Source organism: Zingiber officinale, chromosome 2A (assembly GCF_018446385.1).
Source record: "Zingiber officinale cultivar Zhangliang chromosome 2A, Zo_v1.1, whole genome shotgun sequence".
Lineage (NCBI taxonomy): Eukaryota > Viridiplantae > Streptophyta > Magnoliopsida > Zingiberales > Zingiberaceae > Zingiber > Zingiber officinale.
The window spans coordinates 42,495,928-42,517,983 of record NC_055988.1 but is presented as its reverse complement, the minus strand read 5'-3'; the positions used below and the strand labels follow the sequence as shown (position 1 = coordinate 42,517,983).

Here is a 22,056-nt window from a genome sequence, read left to right as displayed (position 1 = left end):
AAATAATTCATTTAGTTTTAATTTAGATAGGTTCTTCGAAATTTTGTAGGCATCCACGATGGATGCCCATAGTGCATTTCAAGGAAACGCGTTTAGGGCATATCTTATCAAATCACGATTCTCCATCTGGTGGCCGATGGTGTGAAGTCCGTTGAGGATGCCTTTTATCCTCGTGTGTAGTTGATTCATAGATTCTCTTTCATGTATTTTTATGTTAAATAATTTATTTAAATAAAGATCCCTTTTTGTTACCTTCGCATCGTTGGTTCCCTCGTGCAATTCGATAAGTTTATCTCATAGCTCCTTCACATTTTTATGTGGGCTGACATGGTTCAGTTCTTCTTTCGTTAGCCCGCGCTGGAGTGTGTTGAGAGCCTTGAAGTCGATCTCATCCTTCTTCTTCATTTCCGGATTCCACTATTCCGAGTCCATTGGAATTCCGACGGTGTCGACGGGAGCCTTGTAGCCTTTGGTGATACTGAACCATCGATAGAAGTCGGTCTTCAGGTATACCTCCATTCGCTTCTTCCAGTACGGGAAGTCATCACCGTTGAATAGGGGAGGACGAACGGTGCTGTATCCTTCAAGTTGTGCCATTTAAGTGCTGAAAAGATAAAGTAAAGAAGGTACAAAGACTTGGTTTTGGATTAGCAGAGTTTAAGATATAAATGTAAAAATATAGAAAAATTTGAGAGGTGTTGCACCAATCTCAAATTAAAATTGAACGAAAAAATTATCTGAAAAGTTTTACCAATTCAAATGGAATGCAAAGAAATCTGAAAGCGATTCCCCCGGCTTGATTGGTGGTTGCACCAAATCAGAGCACAACCTGCTCTGATACAATTTGTTGGATCAATCGCACGTGAAAGGGGGGGTGAATCACGTGGTTTTTAAAAACTCATTTTGTCGGTTTTAAAATTACGAGTACACAACAGAAAAGAATAATAAAATAGACAAACACTAGAGAATACAAAGCGGTTTTACTTGGTTCGGAGCCTTTGACGACTCCTACTCCAAGACCCAGGTCCCGCGGACCTATCAATGGGTACTCCACTAAAAACCTTCTCCAGTACCTCTGAAAGAAGGAATCGAGTACAAGAATAGGGACAGTGTAACTGCCTACACTACCAATTTTAAAGCAGTAATCACGTACACAAATAAAATGTTACCGATACATTTAAAAATAGAAGTAGGAGCACTCGTGTGTCGGTGTTAGTCTACCAGCTGCGATCGGAAGTTCTCGGAGCAGTTGTCAGGCACAACAGCTTCTCAATAGAGTTGTAATAGAAGCCTGGGGCAGTTGGAAGCTCAAAAGGATGCGCGGTACCTCGTATCTCAATCTTGTTTCAATGCCTTCTCGAGATAGCCTTATAAAAGGCATGGAAGGCACCTTCCATAGCTATGGAAGGCGCCTCTAATGAGACAAATTCGATCCTGAACAGCCGGACACTTATCCATGACTTCGGCCAAAATTTATCCTGCAGAAGGCATGTAAGATACCGTAAAAATTAAATAATAAATGTTATGGGATGAAAAATCTTATTGGATTTTTCAAGAATTTTTAGAAATTTTCTAAGAATTTTTCGGAATTTGTACGATGGGTTTTGAGGGGATGAATTGGCGGCACGGATAAAGCCTGTTTAGGTTATCCCATTTAAGTGGAGAAATGTTTTATTTATAAATTCCTTTTTCCCCAACCCATCGCCGAACCCGAACTCGTGCTTTCTTCTTCTCTGCGATTTCCCGATCCTTTCTCTTCCTCGACACTTCTCTTCCTCCTCTCTCTCGGTTCCCACCGCATCTCTGCCATGATGTCGGCGGTTCTTGATCACGCCGGTGATGTCCATCCCGATCACCGATATCGAGCACCCGATGTCGCTGATTGCAGCTCATCGCTGATGCAGCCTAGCAGGGGTACTCATCTCGATCCCCTCCCTCCTCCTCTCACGACTCTGCCCTAGATTGCCGACTGTGCCTCCTCACGCCACCGCACGTCGACGCCACCGCCGATCTTGTGTTCCGATTTCCCCTCTACCTCTCCTCTACCAACACGAGCCACTCGCGGGGTGATTCCGGCGCCTTGATCCAGTGCCAGACCTCTCCCTCTCGTGTCTCTGCTGATGTCGTTGTCGCAATCCCCACTGAGTTGTGCCCTAGTTTCCGATCCGCAACCATTCTTGATCGCCTCTTCATCAACCTCTCCGGATTTTCTCAGATCCCGCCGCACCGCTTGACCATGGGTCGTCGCTGCCCGATCGTCGGCGTCGATCGGGAGCCCTAGTTGTTCTTGCGTCATCACTGCCAACACCGGTGGACACCGTTGGACGTCAGGCTGCTATTGATTAGTGCCCTAGTGTCGATGTCTCACTATCCTTTGCCTCGGCTCATTTTCACAACAGCTGTTAGTATTCATTCAAGAGGTAATTGGTTAATCCTAGCATTAGATTTGGGTATTTAATCTTTATGTAGTGTTGATTAGGGGTTATTGTTGGTGGCAGTGGTTACATTTGGTCCCGGCAGCATGCATATCTTCGGTTATGGATCACCACCTGATCTTCCGGGTTTAGGTGAGTTTTGAAGATTTATTTCATTTCTACATTTGTTTGGATTAGTGGAGATGGATTGTAGAAATTGTTCTAAGGTGTATTGGATTAATTGATGATTGGTAGATTATGTTTGGAAAGATTTAAGGAGTTACGAGGAGATTTGATTAGTGATTGATTAGTGAGAATTAAGGAATTGATTTGATTAAATGGTTCTTGATGCTTAATGATGTATTTGATAAGAGATAATAAGATGATTATGGATGATTGGATTTGATTAGTGTGATGATCAGTGGTGATTATTTTGGGTTGGATTAATTGAGATAGATGGATTATGTAAGATTGATTTTGGATGTTTAGTAGAGATGATACAATGGATTGATTAATAGATTGTGGATTATGTTTTCGATTTAGTAGGGGTTGGATTAAGGATGGATTTTTCATTTAATTGGATCTTTAGGGGGGATTAATCAGAGATCAGATTTAATTGGAGTGATCCTAATTGTGTTAGGATTTTATTTAGCTATTTAATTCATATGAATTTAGCTAAATAAAAAATATATATATTGATTAATGCAGGACTTGGATTCGGGACGAGCGTCTCGATGCGGGATTACTTGATACGATCTATATTTTAAGGCGAGTATTTTTTCCTTGGCTTCTATATATTTCTTTGAGCTTAGTACATGGTTATTATTCTATGGATTAGGCTGCTTTATCTTATATCATGTTCGTTTGCTGCTTTCCTGCTTGATACCTATGCTTGATCTTTGAGGTGCTCTAGTTATATCATATACATCCTCAACTTTTGATTTTTACTCTGTTGTGTATACACGTGTAGAGTATGTAATGTAGGGATGGTCTGGTTGATCGGATTACCATGCTGATTATGTATATGATGTGGATTGTACGTAGGTTGGTATGTGTTATAGGAGTCATCATGTTGACCGTACATTTACATGTTGTATGCACACACGTATTTGGTTATGTACTTTTGGAGGAGTTGTGTTGATTGTATGTTTGTGGTTTATACACGTGTCTGATGTGTTTATTATTGGAGGATACATGTTAATTGTACTTATGTTCTGTGCATATGTGTCCAGTGAGATTATTGGAGATTTTTGGTTGATTATACGTGTGTAGTTATGTACATGTGTTTGGTGGGATATATGGATTTATCATGACAATTATATTCATGTTGTGGAGTGCTTATGTGGTTTGGAGGTTGCATTGATGATGACAGTGTTGGTATCATGATTATATATATATATATATCATGTTTCATCATTCATTGCATCTGATGATTATTGTCTCCCTTGTGGTTGAGAGGATCGTTAGTCTTTTATAGTTGTCCTTTCGACCACTGATGGAGAGTGGTAGCTATGTCATGTCTTGTCGCGCTTACTCAGCTGCTTAGTGTTTTTACTCTGTCAACCTCGACCACTCTGGAGTAGTGGGTCTTGAGGGTACAGTAGTCAGGGGGCTTGAGTTGTGAGTGAGCAATGACCCTTAGCTATGTAGTTAGATAACTACATAGTATACTGTCGCCTCAGTCGCTTTATAGCTGTTACGCGCATGAGGCTTATACGATTTGTCACGGACCCAAGCCTCTCGGCCATACCGGGGTCGTGGTGTCTGGAGAGGTGGCGGGGGTGACCATGGAGCATGCATACGCATTTTTGCATATGATGCACGATGTATTTGTGGAGATATATTTGCATATATGCTTAGTAGATACTAGTTGCATGTGATTGTATTTGTTGCACTTGTTTTGGATATGCTTGTTGCATATGGTTGTCATGCTGCATACATGTTATTTATTTTACATGTATATGCAATTGCATTTATATTGCACAGGTGTCATGAGTGGGTTTGTTGCAGATCCGGTGAGTTTACTGATCATTGTACCATGTGTCGTTTCTAGATTGGGTATGTGTTTATCATTTTGTCAGTTGTAGTATGTGTAGTTTTTGTATGTCAGTTATGATCGTTATACCATGTGAGATAGACTGGTACTGGTAGTTATGTTTATTGGATATGTTAGTATGATTATGTTCTTTATTCTCCACTGAGACTGTATATTTTGATCTCTATGTTTATTTATGGACCATGCACTATTCTTTCTATTACCCGCTGAATTACCTATACTCACAACTGCATGTATATCTTTATGTTTTCAGGTAGCTTGTAGATGGTTGGTGTGTCGCTTAGAGTATCCTGTCTGTCGGGTCCTACGTCACATCCGAAGACGGTTTCATCTTGTTTTTGTTTTCTTTTGTATATCCTTCTATTATTTTGGCATTGTATTTGTGTTTAACCATGTGACTATCTTATGGTTTTGGTGATGTATTTGTATAAAGCCTAGCTGGCTAGCAGTGTTTTGATTTGTTTTGTATGAGCTTGTTTTTATGTTTTTCCGCTGTGTTGGTTTTAATTACAACCGAGTGGGCTGATAAAAATATATATAACTGCGTGATTATTGTTATATTTGTCCAGCCGTGTAGGCTGAGATTATTAACTGCGTGGTTGTGTATATATTCCAGCCGCATGTGACTGATGTATATTTTGTATGTATGTATGCTTTGGGTTGTCACCGGTACAGGGGAGATGTTGCCAGATTTTTGTCTAGCAGGAACTCCTCTAAGGGCGTGACAAGGCGCCTTCTATAGCCATGGAAGACGCCTTCTATGAACAATACGAAGACGCCTTCATTGCTTAAGGGCGCCTTCGACACTGTTCATCCGAAGGTAATTTTTTTTTTTTGGTCTTGCAAAACAGCGTTAGTTCAAATAACCTACAACACAAGTATTAGGACAAACAATAATTAATAATAAAGGCTAGTAATTAGTTCCTGTCATCCCAGGACAAGGAACTAGTTAAGGTCTCAGCTTAGGGATCTCAAATGAATCTAAACTAGACCAACGCCTATTGTTCCTTCAATCGGGATGCGTCCTCACTTAGTCACTCTCCTCTAGTGACTTACCTTAACTTACCAGTTTGCTAGACATCCGATCAGCCCGTCGATTTGTCTGGACTTCATGCCAGCTATCCGGTTGACCGGTTGACTTAGCTGGACTTCTTGCTAGATATTCGGTCAGCCCGTCGACCTATCTGGACTTCGTATCAGCTATCCGGTCTTCGTATCAACTATCCGGTCGGTTCATTGACCTAGATGAATTTCTTCCCAGATGTCCGATCAACCCGTCGAGCTATTTGGACTTTGTACCAGCTATCTAGTCGGTCCGTTAACTTAGCTGGATTTCTTGATAGATATCTGGTGAGCCCATCGACCTATCTAAACTTCTCCTGCACACTTAATCAAGTGGTTAAATCACACCAACACCTAACTTAACTTGCTTATCATTCATCAAAATTTGAGTTAGACCGTTAGTACAAATTGCACCAACAAGTATTGTAGTAGTCGACTGGTAGTGAACAGAATCTCTTTATTCGCTCAACCCATGTGGAGTAGTCAACTGGTGTTTTCATCAGTCGACTGGTATCGAGTTGTTGGCCTTTAACGGTTGAATTCCACTTAGGACCAGTTGACTGGTGTTTTTACTAGTCGACTGGTGGCGGGAAATACAGCTAGGTGTTTCCTCCCGAGCTCTATTTAAGAGAGCTTGGGGTGTTTAACCAAGGTTGACGAAATAGGCTTGATTAAAGTCTATTAGAAGTCTAGGAGTTGCAAACACCAAGTAGAAGTCTAGGCAGGTCGAAGATCAGACGTCTAGCGGAAAGTCCCGAAGGTCAAGATCGGATGCTGAGTAAAAGTCCAAATATGTCAGGAGGACTAGATATTTGGTAACATGTAAACTCTCCTAAGACTAGGTGAGGATGTATTGCCCATTGAGGGAACAACATGCGTCGGTTCGATCTAAGGTTTCAACGAAATATGAAAGTCAGGACTGGACATTCCCTAGGCTGTCTAAAATGTTTTTGTACATTTATTTCATATTATATTTGTTTTGCTAACTCTATGATACAGAAAATCAAAGCTGGAGTTAAGACATTCTAGACACCCAAAATGGGTCTAGGTGCCATGAGATCAAGGTGACCAGAAAGGATTTAGTTGCTTGGAATAACTCGAATCTAGCCACATAAGAAGCTGAGTTGGCATACCTTGGTTGGCTAGCACACGTTAGCTTCCAAGTACCCGGGAAGGGATAGAGACGACTTGGATAGAGGTTCACCAAGGTACAGCCACATCAGCAGTCCAAGCGCTCGGAAGGAATAAGTCAGCGACGAAGGTGGATCAGATAAGCTTGGGTGGAGACGTAGGGATCAGGTCCAAGCGCCTAAAAGAGGTTATAAAAGAAGAGTTCAACCAACAGCTCGGGACACACATTCTATACAACTTTCACACTCGTTCACTGCTCCAAAACTTGCTCTACGATGTCGAAACACTACTTCAACAATTGACACTCAAGTTACTACATTCTTCATTTGCCAATATCTTTTTTATTTACATACACTTTGTATTCAATTCATCTGTATTCATATCGAGCTTATAGTGAATTGTCCAACGAAAGAACTCAATGAGTGTGAGTCTTGGATTGTCATCGCCTGGCTATGAACCAAGTAAAAACAAAGGTATTCGGCTTGTGCGTATTTTCATTTCTTTATTTCCGTTGCATATTCTCATATTTTTTGAAAAAAGTGAAAAATGATGAGTACTATCATTCAAAGTTGTTTTCAATCCTATACTTGTAATTTTATAAAAAAATATGTCATAGTTAGGAATTGAATGGTATATATTTGGATGGGAACTAATCTTTTTTATCATAGTTCCAAGGTATTTAAAAACTATTAGATGGGTCCGAGATCCGAGATCCGAGATCCGAGATCCGACCATGCTTGGCTCTGGATTAGATGGGGCTCGCCTGACCCAGCGCAACGATCTTTCAATGGCCATATCACACGCCAGGCTAAGGCTAGGTCGGCCAGGTCACGGATGGCTCGGCCAGTTTGACACTTGCGTTGAAACAAATCGGGCTAATCAACTCCATGCGGCCGGAAATCCTGCAAAGAATTACCATTGAGCTGAAGATCAATTATATTTGGAGAAGCAGGCGAACTGGAGGGGAGGGGATGGCGGAGGAAAGAACACTTGGGAAGAGCGGGGAGCTTACGGAGACGGCGCCGGGAAAGGCACTCACCGTGGAGGTCGAGGAGCTCCCTAAAGCTATCGTGCGCCGGGTTGTGAAAGATAAACTTTCCAAGTTGTCTTCGGGAGGAGGGGAAGAGGAGATATTGGTAAACAAAGATGCACTGTTGGCCTTCTCTGAGAGCACTCGCATCTTCATCCATTACCTCTCCGCCACGTGAGACTCCTCTCCTGCGGTTGCTGGGAGCTTCTAGGGTTTATGTTGTTTAAATTGGAAAGTAGGACCGCGATCTTCCTTAGACAGACGGCGCCTATAACTTAGTTGCGATTTGTTTATCTTTTTATTCTTATCATCTGCTCGGTTAAAATTTTATGTTATGTATTTTACAATTTTAAATGTTTGTAGTTAATGTCCTCTAATTGCCCGTCGTTCGTTAATGATTCATTCCCCCCTCCTTTTTTTTAAAATCTCTATGTACTGTGTAGAGGAAAATGCTGGCTATTGATTCTTATCGACTGAAATTTGAATGATTACTCTATGTAGGGCAAATGATATCTGCAAGGAATCAAAGAGGCAAACAATCAATGCTGATGATGTCCTGAAGGCGCTTGAGGAGATTGGCTTTGTTGAATTTGTTGAGCCTTTAAAAGCTTCTTTAGAGGGTCAGTAATTTGCTTCCTTATATTAGAATCATTGTTTTAATTATCTCGTACAGTTTACTATATTATACATGTATATAGGTGATTACAGCCACACTTGTGAACATATTTCTACATATATTATTTATCTGTGAATGTTTTGACTCTTGGCATGCTGATGGTCTCTTTTCATTATGATGGCTGTGGCCATTATGGACCTACAAGGTTGCAACATATGAGATTTTGTTTTCGAAAAATATGCAAGCTGTCTCTATGGTTCACAAGTCATTTTTACATTTCGTGAAGATGGAGAACTAGAATCATAGAGTAACTCCTTCTGTTCATTTATGTGTTAAGACTGAATATTGCATAACTTTGTAGATAATCATACTGTGTAGGCGAAATGTATCGGAACATTGACAAAATACCGAAATAGTATCATTTTAGTCAAAGGTCAAAACTCTAGTATGGTTCGAGATTTTGAACCTTGGTAGATGTTTTCAAGCATTTTAAGTTATTGACCTTTGGTTGCTTTACCATCCTATGTTTGTTTGTTTGCTACATCTTTTGGTATTTTGATATAGTTAGGATTCTGTGAGAAAACATGACTTCGTTAAAGTCTAATAAGTCTTTAAAATTTTGTTAGATTTTTTATTAGAAATATATGATATCAAGTATAAGTCATTATATGAATATATAAAAAGAGCTTAGGATCCTATATATTAGATAAGTTTTTAAAATAATACAATGTTCAATTTCTAACATGATATTAAAGCAAACCTTAGCCGCTCTCCAAACCCCTTAGCTGTCACTCTATGGTGGCGTTTGGTTTAGGGGTTTGGGAATGATGGAATAGATTTATTCCCAAACCTTGTGTTTGGTTGATGGGAATGAAATCAAGATTTTGGAATAAAACCAAAAAATTTGGGTATGAATGAAACCCATCCTCTCCTTTGGGTTTTGATGGAACGGGAATGAGAATTAAGTTTTAGACGAAAATACCCTTAGTATATTTGTTCAATTTTTCTTTTATTTCACTCTCTCCTTGTTCTCTCTCATCATACTTTCTCTCTCTTCATTCTATCATCACACTTTCTCTCTCAACATACTTTCTCTCTACTCATTCTCTCTCATCACACATTCTCTATCATTTTCTCTCTATATTCTCTCCCATCACACATTCTCTCTCCTCATTTTCTCTCTCTTCATTCTCTCCTTATTTTTCTCATCATACTTTCTCTTTCCTCAATCTCTCTTATCATATACTCTCTCTTCATTTTCTCTCTCTTCATTCTCTCCTCATTTTTCTCATCATACTTTCTCTATCCTCAATCTTTCTTATCATCCTCTCTCTCCACATTTTCTCTCATCACACTTTCTCTCTCTTTATTCTCTTCTATCACACTCTCTCTCCTTATTTTCTCTCGTCACACTTTTTCTCATCACACTTTCTCTCTCTTCATTTTTTCCCATCACATTTTCTCTCTCCTCAATCTCTCATTTTCTCTCATCACATTTTCTCTTTCTTCATTTTTTCTCATCACTCTTTCTCTCTCATCATATTTTTTCTCTTCTCAATCTCTCCTATCACGCTCTCTCTCCTCATTTTCTCTCATCACACTTTCCCTCTCTTCATTTTTTCCCATCATACTTTCTCTCTCATCACACTTTATCTCTCATTATTCTCTCTCATCATATGTTTCTCTCACATTCAACTTTCTCCCCAATCTAATTTTTTCTTTTAGGTGACGTTTGGTTTATGGGTTTGGGAATGAGGGAATGGATTCATTCCCAAACCTTGTGCTTGGTTGATGGGAATGGAATCAAGATTTTGGAATGAAACCCAAAAACTTGGGTATGGATGAAACCCACCTCCTCCCTTGGGTTTTGATGGAATAGGAATGTGAATTAAGTTTTAGACAAAAATACCCTTAGTATATTTGTTCAATTTTTTTTTTTAATTTCACACTCTATCTCCTTGTTCTCTCTCATAATATTTTCTCTCTCCTTATTTTATCATCATACTTTATCTCTCAACATACTTTCTCTCTCATCACATATTCTCTACCATTTTCTCTATATTCTCTCCCATCATACACTCTCTCTCCTCATTTTCTCTCTCTTCATTCTCTTCCATCACACTTTCTCTCCCATTACACATTTTCTCCTTATTTTTTCATCGCACTTTCTCTCTCCTTAATCTCTCTTAACATACTCTCTCTCCTCATTTTCTCTCATCACAGTTTCTCTCTCTTCATTCTCTCTCATCACACACTCTCTCTTTATTTTTTCTAATTACACTTTCTCTCTCAGCACACTTTCTCTCTCCCCAGTCTCTCATTTTCTCTCATCACACTTTCTCTCTCTTCATTTTTTCCCATCATTCTTTCTCTCTCAACTCACTTTCTCTCTCATCATGCTTTCTCTCTCATCATATTTTCTCTCTCCTTACTTTTTCATTTCCTTTCATAATACTTTCTCTCTCTGCATTTTTTCCATCACTCTTTCTCTCAGCATATTTTCTCGCTCTTCAGTCTCTCATTTTCTCTTATCATACTTTCTCTCTCTTTATTTTTTTCCATCACCCCTCTCTCAGCATACTTTCTCTCTCCTTCTCTCATCATACTTTCTCTCTCTTTATTTTTTCTCAACCCACTTTCTCTCTCATCGTACTTTCTCTCTCGTCACTCTTTCATTTTCTCTCATAATACTTTCTCTCTCTCCATTTTTCTCAACACATTTTCTCTCATCACACTTTCTCTTTCATCATTTTCTCTCATCATATATTTCTCTCACATTCAACTTTCTCTCCCATCTAATTTTTTCTTTTATTTTTAGAGCTGTTAGACGGGTCAACCCGTGACGGGGCGGGTCGGCCCGTGGCAGGCCGATCATTTGGTGGGGTGGGGCGGGTCGACCCATCAACTTTGTGGGTTGGAAAATTTCCAACCCAACCCAATCCAATGCGGGTTGCGGGTTTGGCGGGTCAACCCGCGGGCCTATCAATCAATTATTTTATATCTTCAACGCTTTACTTCGAAAAGGTTCATCAATCAAATATATCTATAAACGTGTATTTTAAATATAAATGAACACAAACTAGTACTTATGTTGGATAAAAAGTACTATTTTAATTTTAAAATTATAACAAAGAAAGATAATAAATTAGCATAAAACTTAGCTTACATGTGTTTCTCAACCGGGTCAACCCAAGCCCGTTGCGGGCCGACCTGCACGGGTCACGGGCCTAGGCGGGTCGGCCTGAGGCGAACTTGGGTTGATAAAATTCTAACCCAACCCGCTTAAATTATGTGGCGGGGTGGGCCAACCCGACGGGCCTAACCCAAATTGACGGCTCTACTTATTTTCCTATAAGGGTAAAAAAGGAAATCTAAGTTTATTCCGATTGAAAATATTTAACTAACCAAACATCATTTTTAAGAATGATACCTAAGCTCATACCCATTCCTATTTCGATTCCTAGGAGAGAACCAAACGTCCCCTTATTTTTCTCTAAGGGTAAAAAAGGAAATTTAGGTTCATTCGGATTGAAAATATTCAATTAACCAAACGTTATTTTTAAGAATGATATCCAAGCTTATACCCATTTCCATTCCACAATACTATGATACTCATTCCCATTCCGATTCTTAAGAGAGAATCAAACGCCACCTAAATCCTAGTTGTCTCTTCTATCGCAACCATTAAAGGATGTTAACCCTAGCCTCCTCTTCCCCTATTGATTAGTGTCGACAGTCTTTACCATCCATTGTTGTGAGCAAGCATCTGATCCCCCTCCTCCCCTATTCACCATTGTTTATTATTTTATTATGTGTTCTAAAGACAACAAAATATTTCTCGTACCTACCTTCACATTTTCCCTGCTTTCTCTTTGATTTTTTTTGTTGTTAATCAACCTTCATTGTTGATTTTTCCCTATTACCAGCTTCATTGTTGGGGTTTTCCTTATTACTCAGCCTTCATTGCTAATTTTTCCAGTCTCTCACCAGATTTTTCTACAAATTTTCACATATAACAATGTCAGAAGTTGTAGAAACAACTGCTACAATACAATAAAAAAAGCCTCATTGCGATAGTTTATGGTGCAATTATTGTAAAAAGATATGTCATACTCATAAATGGTGTTGGAAGCTTCTTGAAAAACCTCCCAGGTGTTGGAAGCTTCTTGAAAAACCTCCCAACCAAGATTGGGACATAAAAATAAATAAATAAGGATCAGTAGTTTTATCAATAGTCATATGCATATGGCGAATACACAACAACATGAAGCAACATTGAATACACAACAATATGAAGCAACACCAAAGAAGTCAGGTGGATTCAACTAAAAAGAGGTTGAGATCTCTTATTCATAACATTGACAAGCCTTCAGGTACTTATTCATTGGTGTATTCGGTTATATTTTCATCCCCTATTGGATTAAATGAATTGGGTACAACTTTTTTCAACTCTTGGATCATGCATTTAGGAGCTACTAATTATATGATCCACTCACGAAGTACCTTTTCCATGTACTCCTACAATAAAAAAATATCCACAACTAATGACTTATGATTTCTGTAGCAGGTGTAGGAGATGTTAAGATAAGTTCATCATTAACATTTTTTATGTCCCCAAATTATCCACAAACCGTATTTCTATCCAAAATCTTGAAATTTATGTTGCAATGTGATTTTTATCATAGTTATTGAGTATTACAGGATAAGGATTCGAGAAAGATGATTGGACATGCTAAAGAAAGAAATAGACTACTATCTTGAAACTTTGGGTCGATCAAGCATTAACAAAGATAAGATACTTGCCACTTTAGTTTTATAACTTTACCGGTTGAAGATTTGGCTCCACTACCACCTACTTGGACATCTGTCATTTGAAAACATTTAAATTTTGTTTCCATGTTTATTCCAAAGTATAAATATGGAGAGTTTCCATTGTGTGTGAATTTGCTAAACACACACATCTGAATTTTTATTAAGTAATACAAAAAGTTGCCCCTTTTACCTCATTCGCATCCTTCTACTATTAATGTTAGTAATGTCCTCTTAATTTTTTATTTGATGATTAATAACCAATCTGGGGTTATCAAAAGGTATGGGGCATATAATGCTAGAAGATTTGGCTCCACTACCACCTACTTGGACATCTGTCATTTGAAAACATTTAAATTTTGTTTCCATGTTTATTCCAAAGTATAAATATGGAGAGTTTCCATTGTGTGTGAATTTGCTAAACACACACATGTGAATTTTTATTAAGTAATACAAAAAGTTGCCCCATTTATCTCATTCACATCCTTCTACTATTATTAAATTTTGTTTCCATGTTGAAGATTTGGCTCCACTACCACCTTCTTGGACATCTGTCATTTGAAAACATTTAAATTTTGTTTCCATGTTTATTCCAAAGTATAAATATGGAGAGTTTCCATTGTGTGTGAATTTGCTAAACACACACGTGAATTTTTATTAAGTAATACAAAAAGTTGCCCCTTTTATCTCATTCACATCCTTCTACTATTAATGTTAGTAATGTCCTCTTAATTTTTTATTTGATGATTAATAACCAATCTGGGGTTACCAAAAGGTATGGGGCATATAATGCTAGCGATTATTATTTAGTATTAATTTCTTATTTTAATAGTAGGTCATCTTGTGTCAATACACCACAACAAAACACAATTGTAGAAAGAAAAAATAGTCATCTCCTATGGTCAATCCAAGCTCTTTTATGCTAAAAATTATGCCTAAATCTTTTGGGGGAAGCAGTTCGTATAACCGTTTATCTTATAAATAGTTAGCCTTACAAAATCTTATGGTTTAAGAGTTAAATAGAAACACTCAACATTGTATCCAAACATACATATTATAAAAATCTTGTCCTAAGATACTTAGGCGTGCGTCATTTGTTCATGGACATAGTCAAAATAGAGGGAAGGATGCTAAAATGTGTATTTGTGGGTTATTCTTCAAGTTAGAAAGGGTACAAGTGTTATCATCCTTCATCAACGAAGTTGTATGTGTTAGTGCACATTACTTTCAATGAACAAGCATCTTACTTCACTACACCTCATCTAATGGGAGAATTATTGAAAGTTAAGGATAGGTATTTCTTACTCGACTTGTCCTTATGTCCAATGTCTAAGTGAACATCCGAGTCCATGCCAAATCCTATGTTTGAGTTTATGCCAAATGGCGTGTCTAAACCTATGTCAGATTCTATTTCTCAACTTGTGCTATTTCTCAACTTGTGCCGGAATCTATGCCAAATCCTGTGCCTGAACTTGTGTTTCAATTAATTTTAACTTTGCCATTAAAAATATAGACTTGACAATGCGTACCTGAGGGAGAAGATGGTAGTTCTTGAACTAATGCATGCCCAAGAATCCAACACAAATTCTAAGAATGAAGTAACAATTTCTAATTCTTCATTACAAATTAAAATTGAACATCATGTGGATGATGAGGACTTAAATATTTTCAATGCGGTCAGAAAAGGAACTAGAGTCCTTTTATATCCTCTTGCAAACTTCCTATCTTTTAAATAGTTTTCACATCACACAAAGCCTTCTTGATTAACTTGAACACTATTATCATTCCTACCACCTTAATCTGAGGCATTATACAATGAGAAATAAAAACAAGAAATGGAAGCATTAGAGAAATATAAAATGTTGGAATCAATGAAGTTATTGGCTGAAAAGAAACCTTTAGGGTGTAAATGGGTCTATGGATTGAAATATAGAGCAGATGGACTAATAGAGAGATATAAAAAAAAAGTTGGTAGCCAAAAGTTGCACTAAAACTTATTCAACAACAACCAAGCCTTATCCCACTAGATGAGGTTGACTATATGAATTCTTTTATGCCATTGAGTTCTATTTCCTATATATCATCATCTATACTTAAATAAATTTTATCTTGTTTTATTATTGCTAATCGAAGTCTTTTTTTGTTTTCCTCATTTGATATGCGTGTTTGCCATAGTTTCACATCGTCTAACTGGAGTACATACTCATACCATTTTAAACGTGTATCTCAGAGTTTTTTCTCAATAGATGCAATTTTGACTTTTTCTCTAATGCTCTCATTTATGATTCTATCCATTCTTGGATGTCCACACATCCATCTTAACATCCTTATCTTTTGTTCATGTGCTCGAGCCCAACATTTCGCTCCATATAACATAGCAGGTCTAACTGCGATTTTATAGAATTTTTCTTTAAGTTTTAGAGGTTACGGTCACATAAAACACCTGACGTTTTCCTTCATTTCAACAATCTTACTTGTATTCTATGTAAGACATCTCTCTCAATCCCTCCATCATTTTGCAAGAATGATCCTAAATATCTAAAGTTCTCGTTTTCAGGCAACTCGTCATCTCCTATCTTAACAATTGTCTCATTATGTCTAATATTGCTAAACTTAAATTTCATATATCCTGTCTTTATTCTACTAAGCCTAAAATCTTTCCCTTCTAGTGTTTTCCACCAAGATTTTAGTTTAGCATTTACTCCTTCACGTGTTTTATCTACCAAAATAATATTATTTACAAATAATATGCACCATGGTACTGTCTTGAATGTGTATAGTGAGATCATCTATAATTAGTGTAAAAAGATAGGAACTTAGAGTTGATCCTTGATATAACCCTATCTTTATTGGAAATGCTTCAGTTACTCCACCTGAAGTCTCAATTCTAGTCGTTATATCCTCATACATATCCTTAATTAGTTCAATATATGTTACGCTAACACCTCTCTTTTCTAGAATTCTCCATATCATTTCTATTGGGATTCTATTATAAGCTTTTTTTAAGTCAATGAATATCATGTGTAGATCTTATTTTTGCTCTGATATTTTTCAATTAATTGTCTAAAAAGATTTATAGTTTCTATTGTCGACTTTCTAGACATGAACTCAAATTGATTTTCGATCATCATGGTCTCCTTAATTTTTTTCTATTACTTTTTCCCAAAGTTTTATGGTATGACTTATTAGTTTAATATCCCTATAGTTTACATAATTTTGTACGTCTCTCTTGTTTTTATATAAGGGAACTAGAATACTTATCCTTCATTAATCAGACATTTTTTTCGTTTTTAATATTATGTTAAATAATTTTGTAAGTCATTTAATACCTTGTTTCTCTAGGTATTTCCATACCTTTATCAGAATATCATCTAGTCCATGACTTTTCCATTGTGTATCCCATTTAAAGCTTATTATACTTCTGAAGTTTGAATTTTACGATAAAAATTTAAATTTTTATGCTCATTTGACCTACTTAAATTACCTAAGTTAAGTTAATCACCTAAACGTTCATTAAAAAGTTGATGAAAATATCTCTTTTACCACTTTTTTATTTCTCCATCGTTTATTAGTACCCTATTACATTCATCTTTAATACATTTTATTTAGATAAAATCTCTTATCTTCCTTTCTCTCACTTTAGCTATTCTATGAATATCTCTTTCCCTTTATTTTGTATCCAACTTTTGATATAATCGTTTAAAAGTTTCATTATTTGCTTCATTCACTACTCTCTTAGCTTCTTTCTTGGCTATTGTATATTTTTTTAAACTTTCCTCGTTTTTACAAATATATAATTCTTTATAAGCTATTCGTTTTTTCTCCACTTTTTCTTGTACTTTCTCATTCCACTACAAAGATTCCTTACTTAGTGGTGCATGCCCCTTTGACTCACCGAGGATACTCTTAGCTACTATTTTTAACTTTAATATCATCTTGCCCCATGTCGTATTAGAATCACAATATATTTCACCTAATGCTTGTACTACCTTATCTTTAAATATATTTTGCTTCCCATCCTCTAACTTCCACCACTTAGCTTTATGAGTCGTATATATTTTCTTTCTATTGATATTATGTTTGAGACGTATATCCAACACTACTAATTTATGATGGGTAGTTAAGATTTCTTCGGGGATGACCATACAATCTTTATAAATGTGTCTGTCCTTCTTCGTAACCATAAGAAAGTCAATTTGAGATTTATTATTTCCACTTTTAAACGTGACTAAGTGTTTATTCTCTTTTCTTAAAAAATGTATTAGTTAATATAAGGTCATATGTTATCGCAAAATCTAATATAGTTTTCCCTTCCTCATTTCTCGCTCCAAACCCATAACTCTACCCTCTTACATTCCTTATTTTTCACTCTGACATGCCCATTTAGATCACCTCTTATTAAAATCATTTCATTTGATGGAATGTTTTGTAATATTTCATCTAAGTCGTCCCAAAACCTTGATTTTATAGCTTCATCTAATCTTATACGCTAATTATGTTCATAGTTTCTTTCGTCACTATTATCTTAAGGGTTATAATTCTATTCCCTTTTCTAATTACTCCTACAACTTCATCCTTTAACAAACTATCTACAGCAATACTCACTCCATTTCTTGCTTTACTTTTCATGTGTACCATAACTTAAAACCCGAGTTCTCTATCAGTTTTGTCTTCTCGTCTACCCATTTTGTTTCTTGTACACATAAAATATTAATTCTTCTCCTAATCATCATATCTATCAATGAGGGTTCCTATGTTCCATGTTCCAAATCTTAAATTATTAATTTTTCTATCATATTTGTTCTTATCCAACCTATGGTGTGAGAACTCTTGCCTATTTAACATTACACCCAAGTTCTAATGGAGATATAGTGGTCCTTGTTGATACGTTACAGTTGGATCTTGCAATGCGAACTCTTGTATATTTAGCGCTATATTCGAATTTTGGAGATGTAGCGGCCCTTGCTGAGATGTTACAGTCGAACACTGCAACGCGTTTCTTCCGGAGAATAACATAGCATTAGCATAATAGTTTAATGGATCTATTAATTGAATATTTGTCACAGTTTCAACTCTGGCCGACAACCGAACGCAACCCTTCTCTTTTATATAGGCTTGAGATTGACCATGACTGGTTTATCACGGGCGGAATTGTTGCACTAAAACTTATAAGATTGAGTATCTAGAGACTTTTGCTGTAGCTGCAAAAATGAATATTGTCAAAATTTTACTATCATTGACAACTAATTATAGTTGAGAGTTGCAACAATTTGATGTCAAAAATGTAATTTTTTTATATGGAGAACTAGAGGAAGAAATTTATATGGAAGTCCACTATGATACGGAAATAATTTGAATGCTCATATTGTATGTAAATTAAAGAAAGCCTTATATACAAATAAGAGGTATGATTATCACAGGGTACAGAGAAAATCACAGGGATTAAACATTGTTTATTAAACTAGTCACAACTTTCTTGGTGTATGGTGATGATATAATAGTTGCTAGGTCAATAGTTGATAGGAGGTCAACCACTGGTATTGCACCTTTCTTTGTGGAACCTTGTGACACGGAGGAGCAGGAAACAGGATGTTATTGCGCAATCTAATGTAGATGTAACTTTCTGAACAATAACTCAAGGTGTGTGAATACTTTGGTTAAAAATCATCTTGAAAGATTTGAAGATCAAATGGGATGATCCAATAAGACTTTATTGTGATAATGTCTGCAATTAGCATAACTCACAATCCAGTACAACATGATCTAATGAATCACATTGACATTGATAGACACTTCATCAAAGGAAAAACTAGCGAGATTAGGTTAATTTGTACCTCTTACATATCTACATATGGACAAGTTACAAATATATTTACTAAAGGAGCTATGTGTTTCAAAGTATCCTATTCAACTAGGAATGATAAACATCTATTCTCCAGTTTTAGGGGGAGTATGGGAAATGATAATTTTGTAGAAGTGTTTAGTTTTAAAAAGTCTTTAGGGTGTTTTATTAGAAAAGTTTGTTATGAAGAATAAGTCAATGTTATGAATAAAAAAGAGGTTAGAATCCTGTTGGATAAGTTTTTTAAATAATACAATTCTCAATTTTCATCATATTCCTTTTTGGAAGTAAACAAACAGCGTAGTTATGTTGGGACATGTAAATCATTGATATTGAAAATGCATCTCAGGAGAAACTTGTTTATCAGTATTCAAGTGAATGCTGTAGGACAAATGGATTATTCCAAATGCTGTTGATACTGGAACTTTTTGTTATCCCATACCTGATACTGACGCTTCAGTTTGACACTTGACACTTCAGATATTCATCCCCTAGCCGATGAACAAATTTTAAGTTGTTTGTACTAAGAATTGAACTTTGAAGGCATATGTTGTATTTTCTAATTATGAGTTCCCTTTAGTTTAGTGTCTTGTAAATCAAAATAGTGACAATCTGTTTGCTTAAACCACATTTGATGTGCCAATAGGATCCTCAATTGTAATAATCATTACTGATCTGTGAATACTTATTCCATGGAGTTCTTTAGCATGATAATTGAGGGCTCTTTCACCACATACGAGAACTGAGAATATGCATATATTATAGAACAAAATAATACACAGTACTAAAAAAACAACAAATAATATGATTCATCCATATTAATAACAAAAGTAAGGGCTCAAGTTCAGTGCAAGGACCATCCTATGCAGTCAGATAATGTTTATTGATCTGTTGTCAGCTAAAACTCTCTTTACTGGAGAGAAATTTCCACTAAGCTGCCTCTGATGGTGATAGTGTATACTGATCTGATGCTATGTAGAACTCTGTAAAAGAGATTTCACAAAGCGACAACTTTGTTTGCTATAATGCCCCGACTCTGAAAGATACTTTTAGTTATGTTCTCTATCGTCAACAGGCAGCCCTGTTCTCATATAATGAAGCTTCTTGACACTAAATTTCAGCCACCCTACTGGACAGTTTTTGCGTGCTTATATATCCATGTATGCAGGAAACCCTTTAACATTTATGCCAACCAGTTAATTTGATAGATTCTGCAACTGGACCATCAGTGTTTTTTTTTATTTGAATGTTACTATGTAATTAGCTTTTCCATGATACTGCAAAGCATTATACAAGAATTCTGAATAATCACCAAGCCTTTGATACTAACAGAGTTTAGAAAAAGGAATGAAGTCAAAAGGTCTGGAGTAAAAGGAAAAGAGACTGCTAAGAAGCGGAAAATAGAAGACACACCCAGCAAGAATGGTAGAAAAGAGTAAATGGTTGTCAGAGAACAGGGAAAGTCTACTCTTTGGTGTCTATGATGTTACGGACAATATTGTAGGAGGGTTTGTTTCTTCATGAGTCATTATAAATGGTGAAAAAAGGTTCTGTTGCATTTAGCTTGCCAGATTAGAACTTGCCTAATTTGAATGGCATGATTATTCTGTAGGGTGTCTTTATGATACATTTGTAATAGACTAATTGCTTTTACTTCACCATCACGAACTAATTGCTTACTTTCTCACAATTTACAGTATGCATGCACAGTCATTAAACTCCCAGGTCCATATAGGGCACATGAATGTGATTGGTATCTATGGAGGTTGTCCCCTAGTACAGATGGAATGAAGATTTGTAATTATATATTATTTCATCTCATGCTGTAAATGTTGGTCATTGTCAATCTTATATGTTAAATTTATCTTCAATGTAAACTTACATAAATGTCATGTGTACAAAATTTGTATAATATTGTCTAACAACATGATAAGCTGTATGGACACTCTCAGGTAGGCAAACATTGTTTCTATGACAAATTGCTTTTAATTGGAAGGACGCAAATCCCTGTCGGATAGAATGAGAATCATGTTTTGATCAAATTCTGTGTTCGTACTATTTAGTTTTTTTCATGGTTACAAATTTCAATCCCTTTAATTTACTTCACACGTTAATAAATTGGCATAAAGAGCAGTATAAAGTTAATGACTCCTGAATTGGATCATCTGATCTAACACCACCTTATCTTTATGTCAATCTTTCATGCACTATATAATATTTTTATTGGATTATTGATTGTTGTGGAAGAGAATAAGAAATGAGAATTAATTGATAGATTGTTGACCTCAAAGTTTATCAAATGAACTTATAAATTTATAAATTTGCGTATTCATTTCTTAGTGGCAACATGAGTTATCAGTAAGATCATGCTAGATATTTTTTAGAATCTTCTTATAATGAAAATATTTAAATATTTTATAGGATGTGTCCAACTATGCAATGAACACTGTTTGATCAATTTGATTTAAACAATCTATTTGGGGATGATGCATATAAATAACTTGCTTCACCTCACTATAAATCATCCTCAAGAATATCAAGAATAATAAGCTCTCTACTTACTAATTCTCTTAACTCAATTTTATGAGGATAAGTTGTCTAAGAGTCGTACGAGTGCGACAATGATAGTTGATATCAAAACTAAGTTCCCTTCAATCAATCATCTAAGGATTGTGCTTAGGAGCAAATATCGTTGGACGCCAATGCCGGAAATCTATCTTGTGCACTAAAGGAGCAACACACACAAGGTAGATGCGATAAGGCTAAGGCAATTGAAGCGGATACTATTGAAGCATAGGTTGCTACCTTGGAGCAAGTTATCTTCAAGGTATAGTACACCATAGAGGCAATTAATGACGGTGGAGAAAGACACCTATGAGGTAAAGTCTGTTGTTTGGATCTTACTAAATGTCTAGATGGGGGTAGAGACATAGTATGATGAGTTAGCTGTTGTCACCGAGAAGGTCATCCTCGACTCTAAGAATGCTTACCATGTGGAGCTACAAGTCATTACTCAACAGTTTTGATATTGACAAATATTCAAAGTTAAATTTTATTATGATTTGATAGCTTAATCCAATATACAAGTAGCTCAAC

General features: G+C 36.3%; 1 protein-coding gene across 2 annotated transcripts; it reads left to right on the top strand.

Annotated features, from left to right (window-relative positions):
* The first annotated feature begins 7,535 nt into the window (after positions 1-7,535).
* On the top strand, positions 7,536-20,929 carry LOC122041063 (DNA polymerase epsilon subunit 3-like). Of its 2 annotated transcripts, none has more exons than XM_042600608.1 (3): positions 7,536-7,867; positions 8,195-8,313; positions 20,658-20,929. In XM_042600608.1, the coding sequence occupies exons 1-3, from the start codon at positions 7,551-7,553 to the stop codon at positions 20,675-20,677; spliced, it is 456 nt and encodes a 151-aa protein (XP_042456542.1). In that variant the 5' UTR covers positions 7,536-7,550; the 3' UTR covers positions 20,678-20,929. The 2 variants fall into 2 exon arrangements, with proteins under 2 accessions (XP_042456542.1, XP_042456541.1); XM_042600607.1 differs by lacking the exon at positions 20,658-20,929 and adding an exon at positions 20,293-20,650.
* Positions 20,930-22,056: the final 1,127 nt, after the last annotated feature.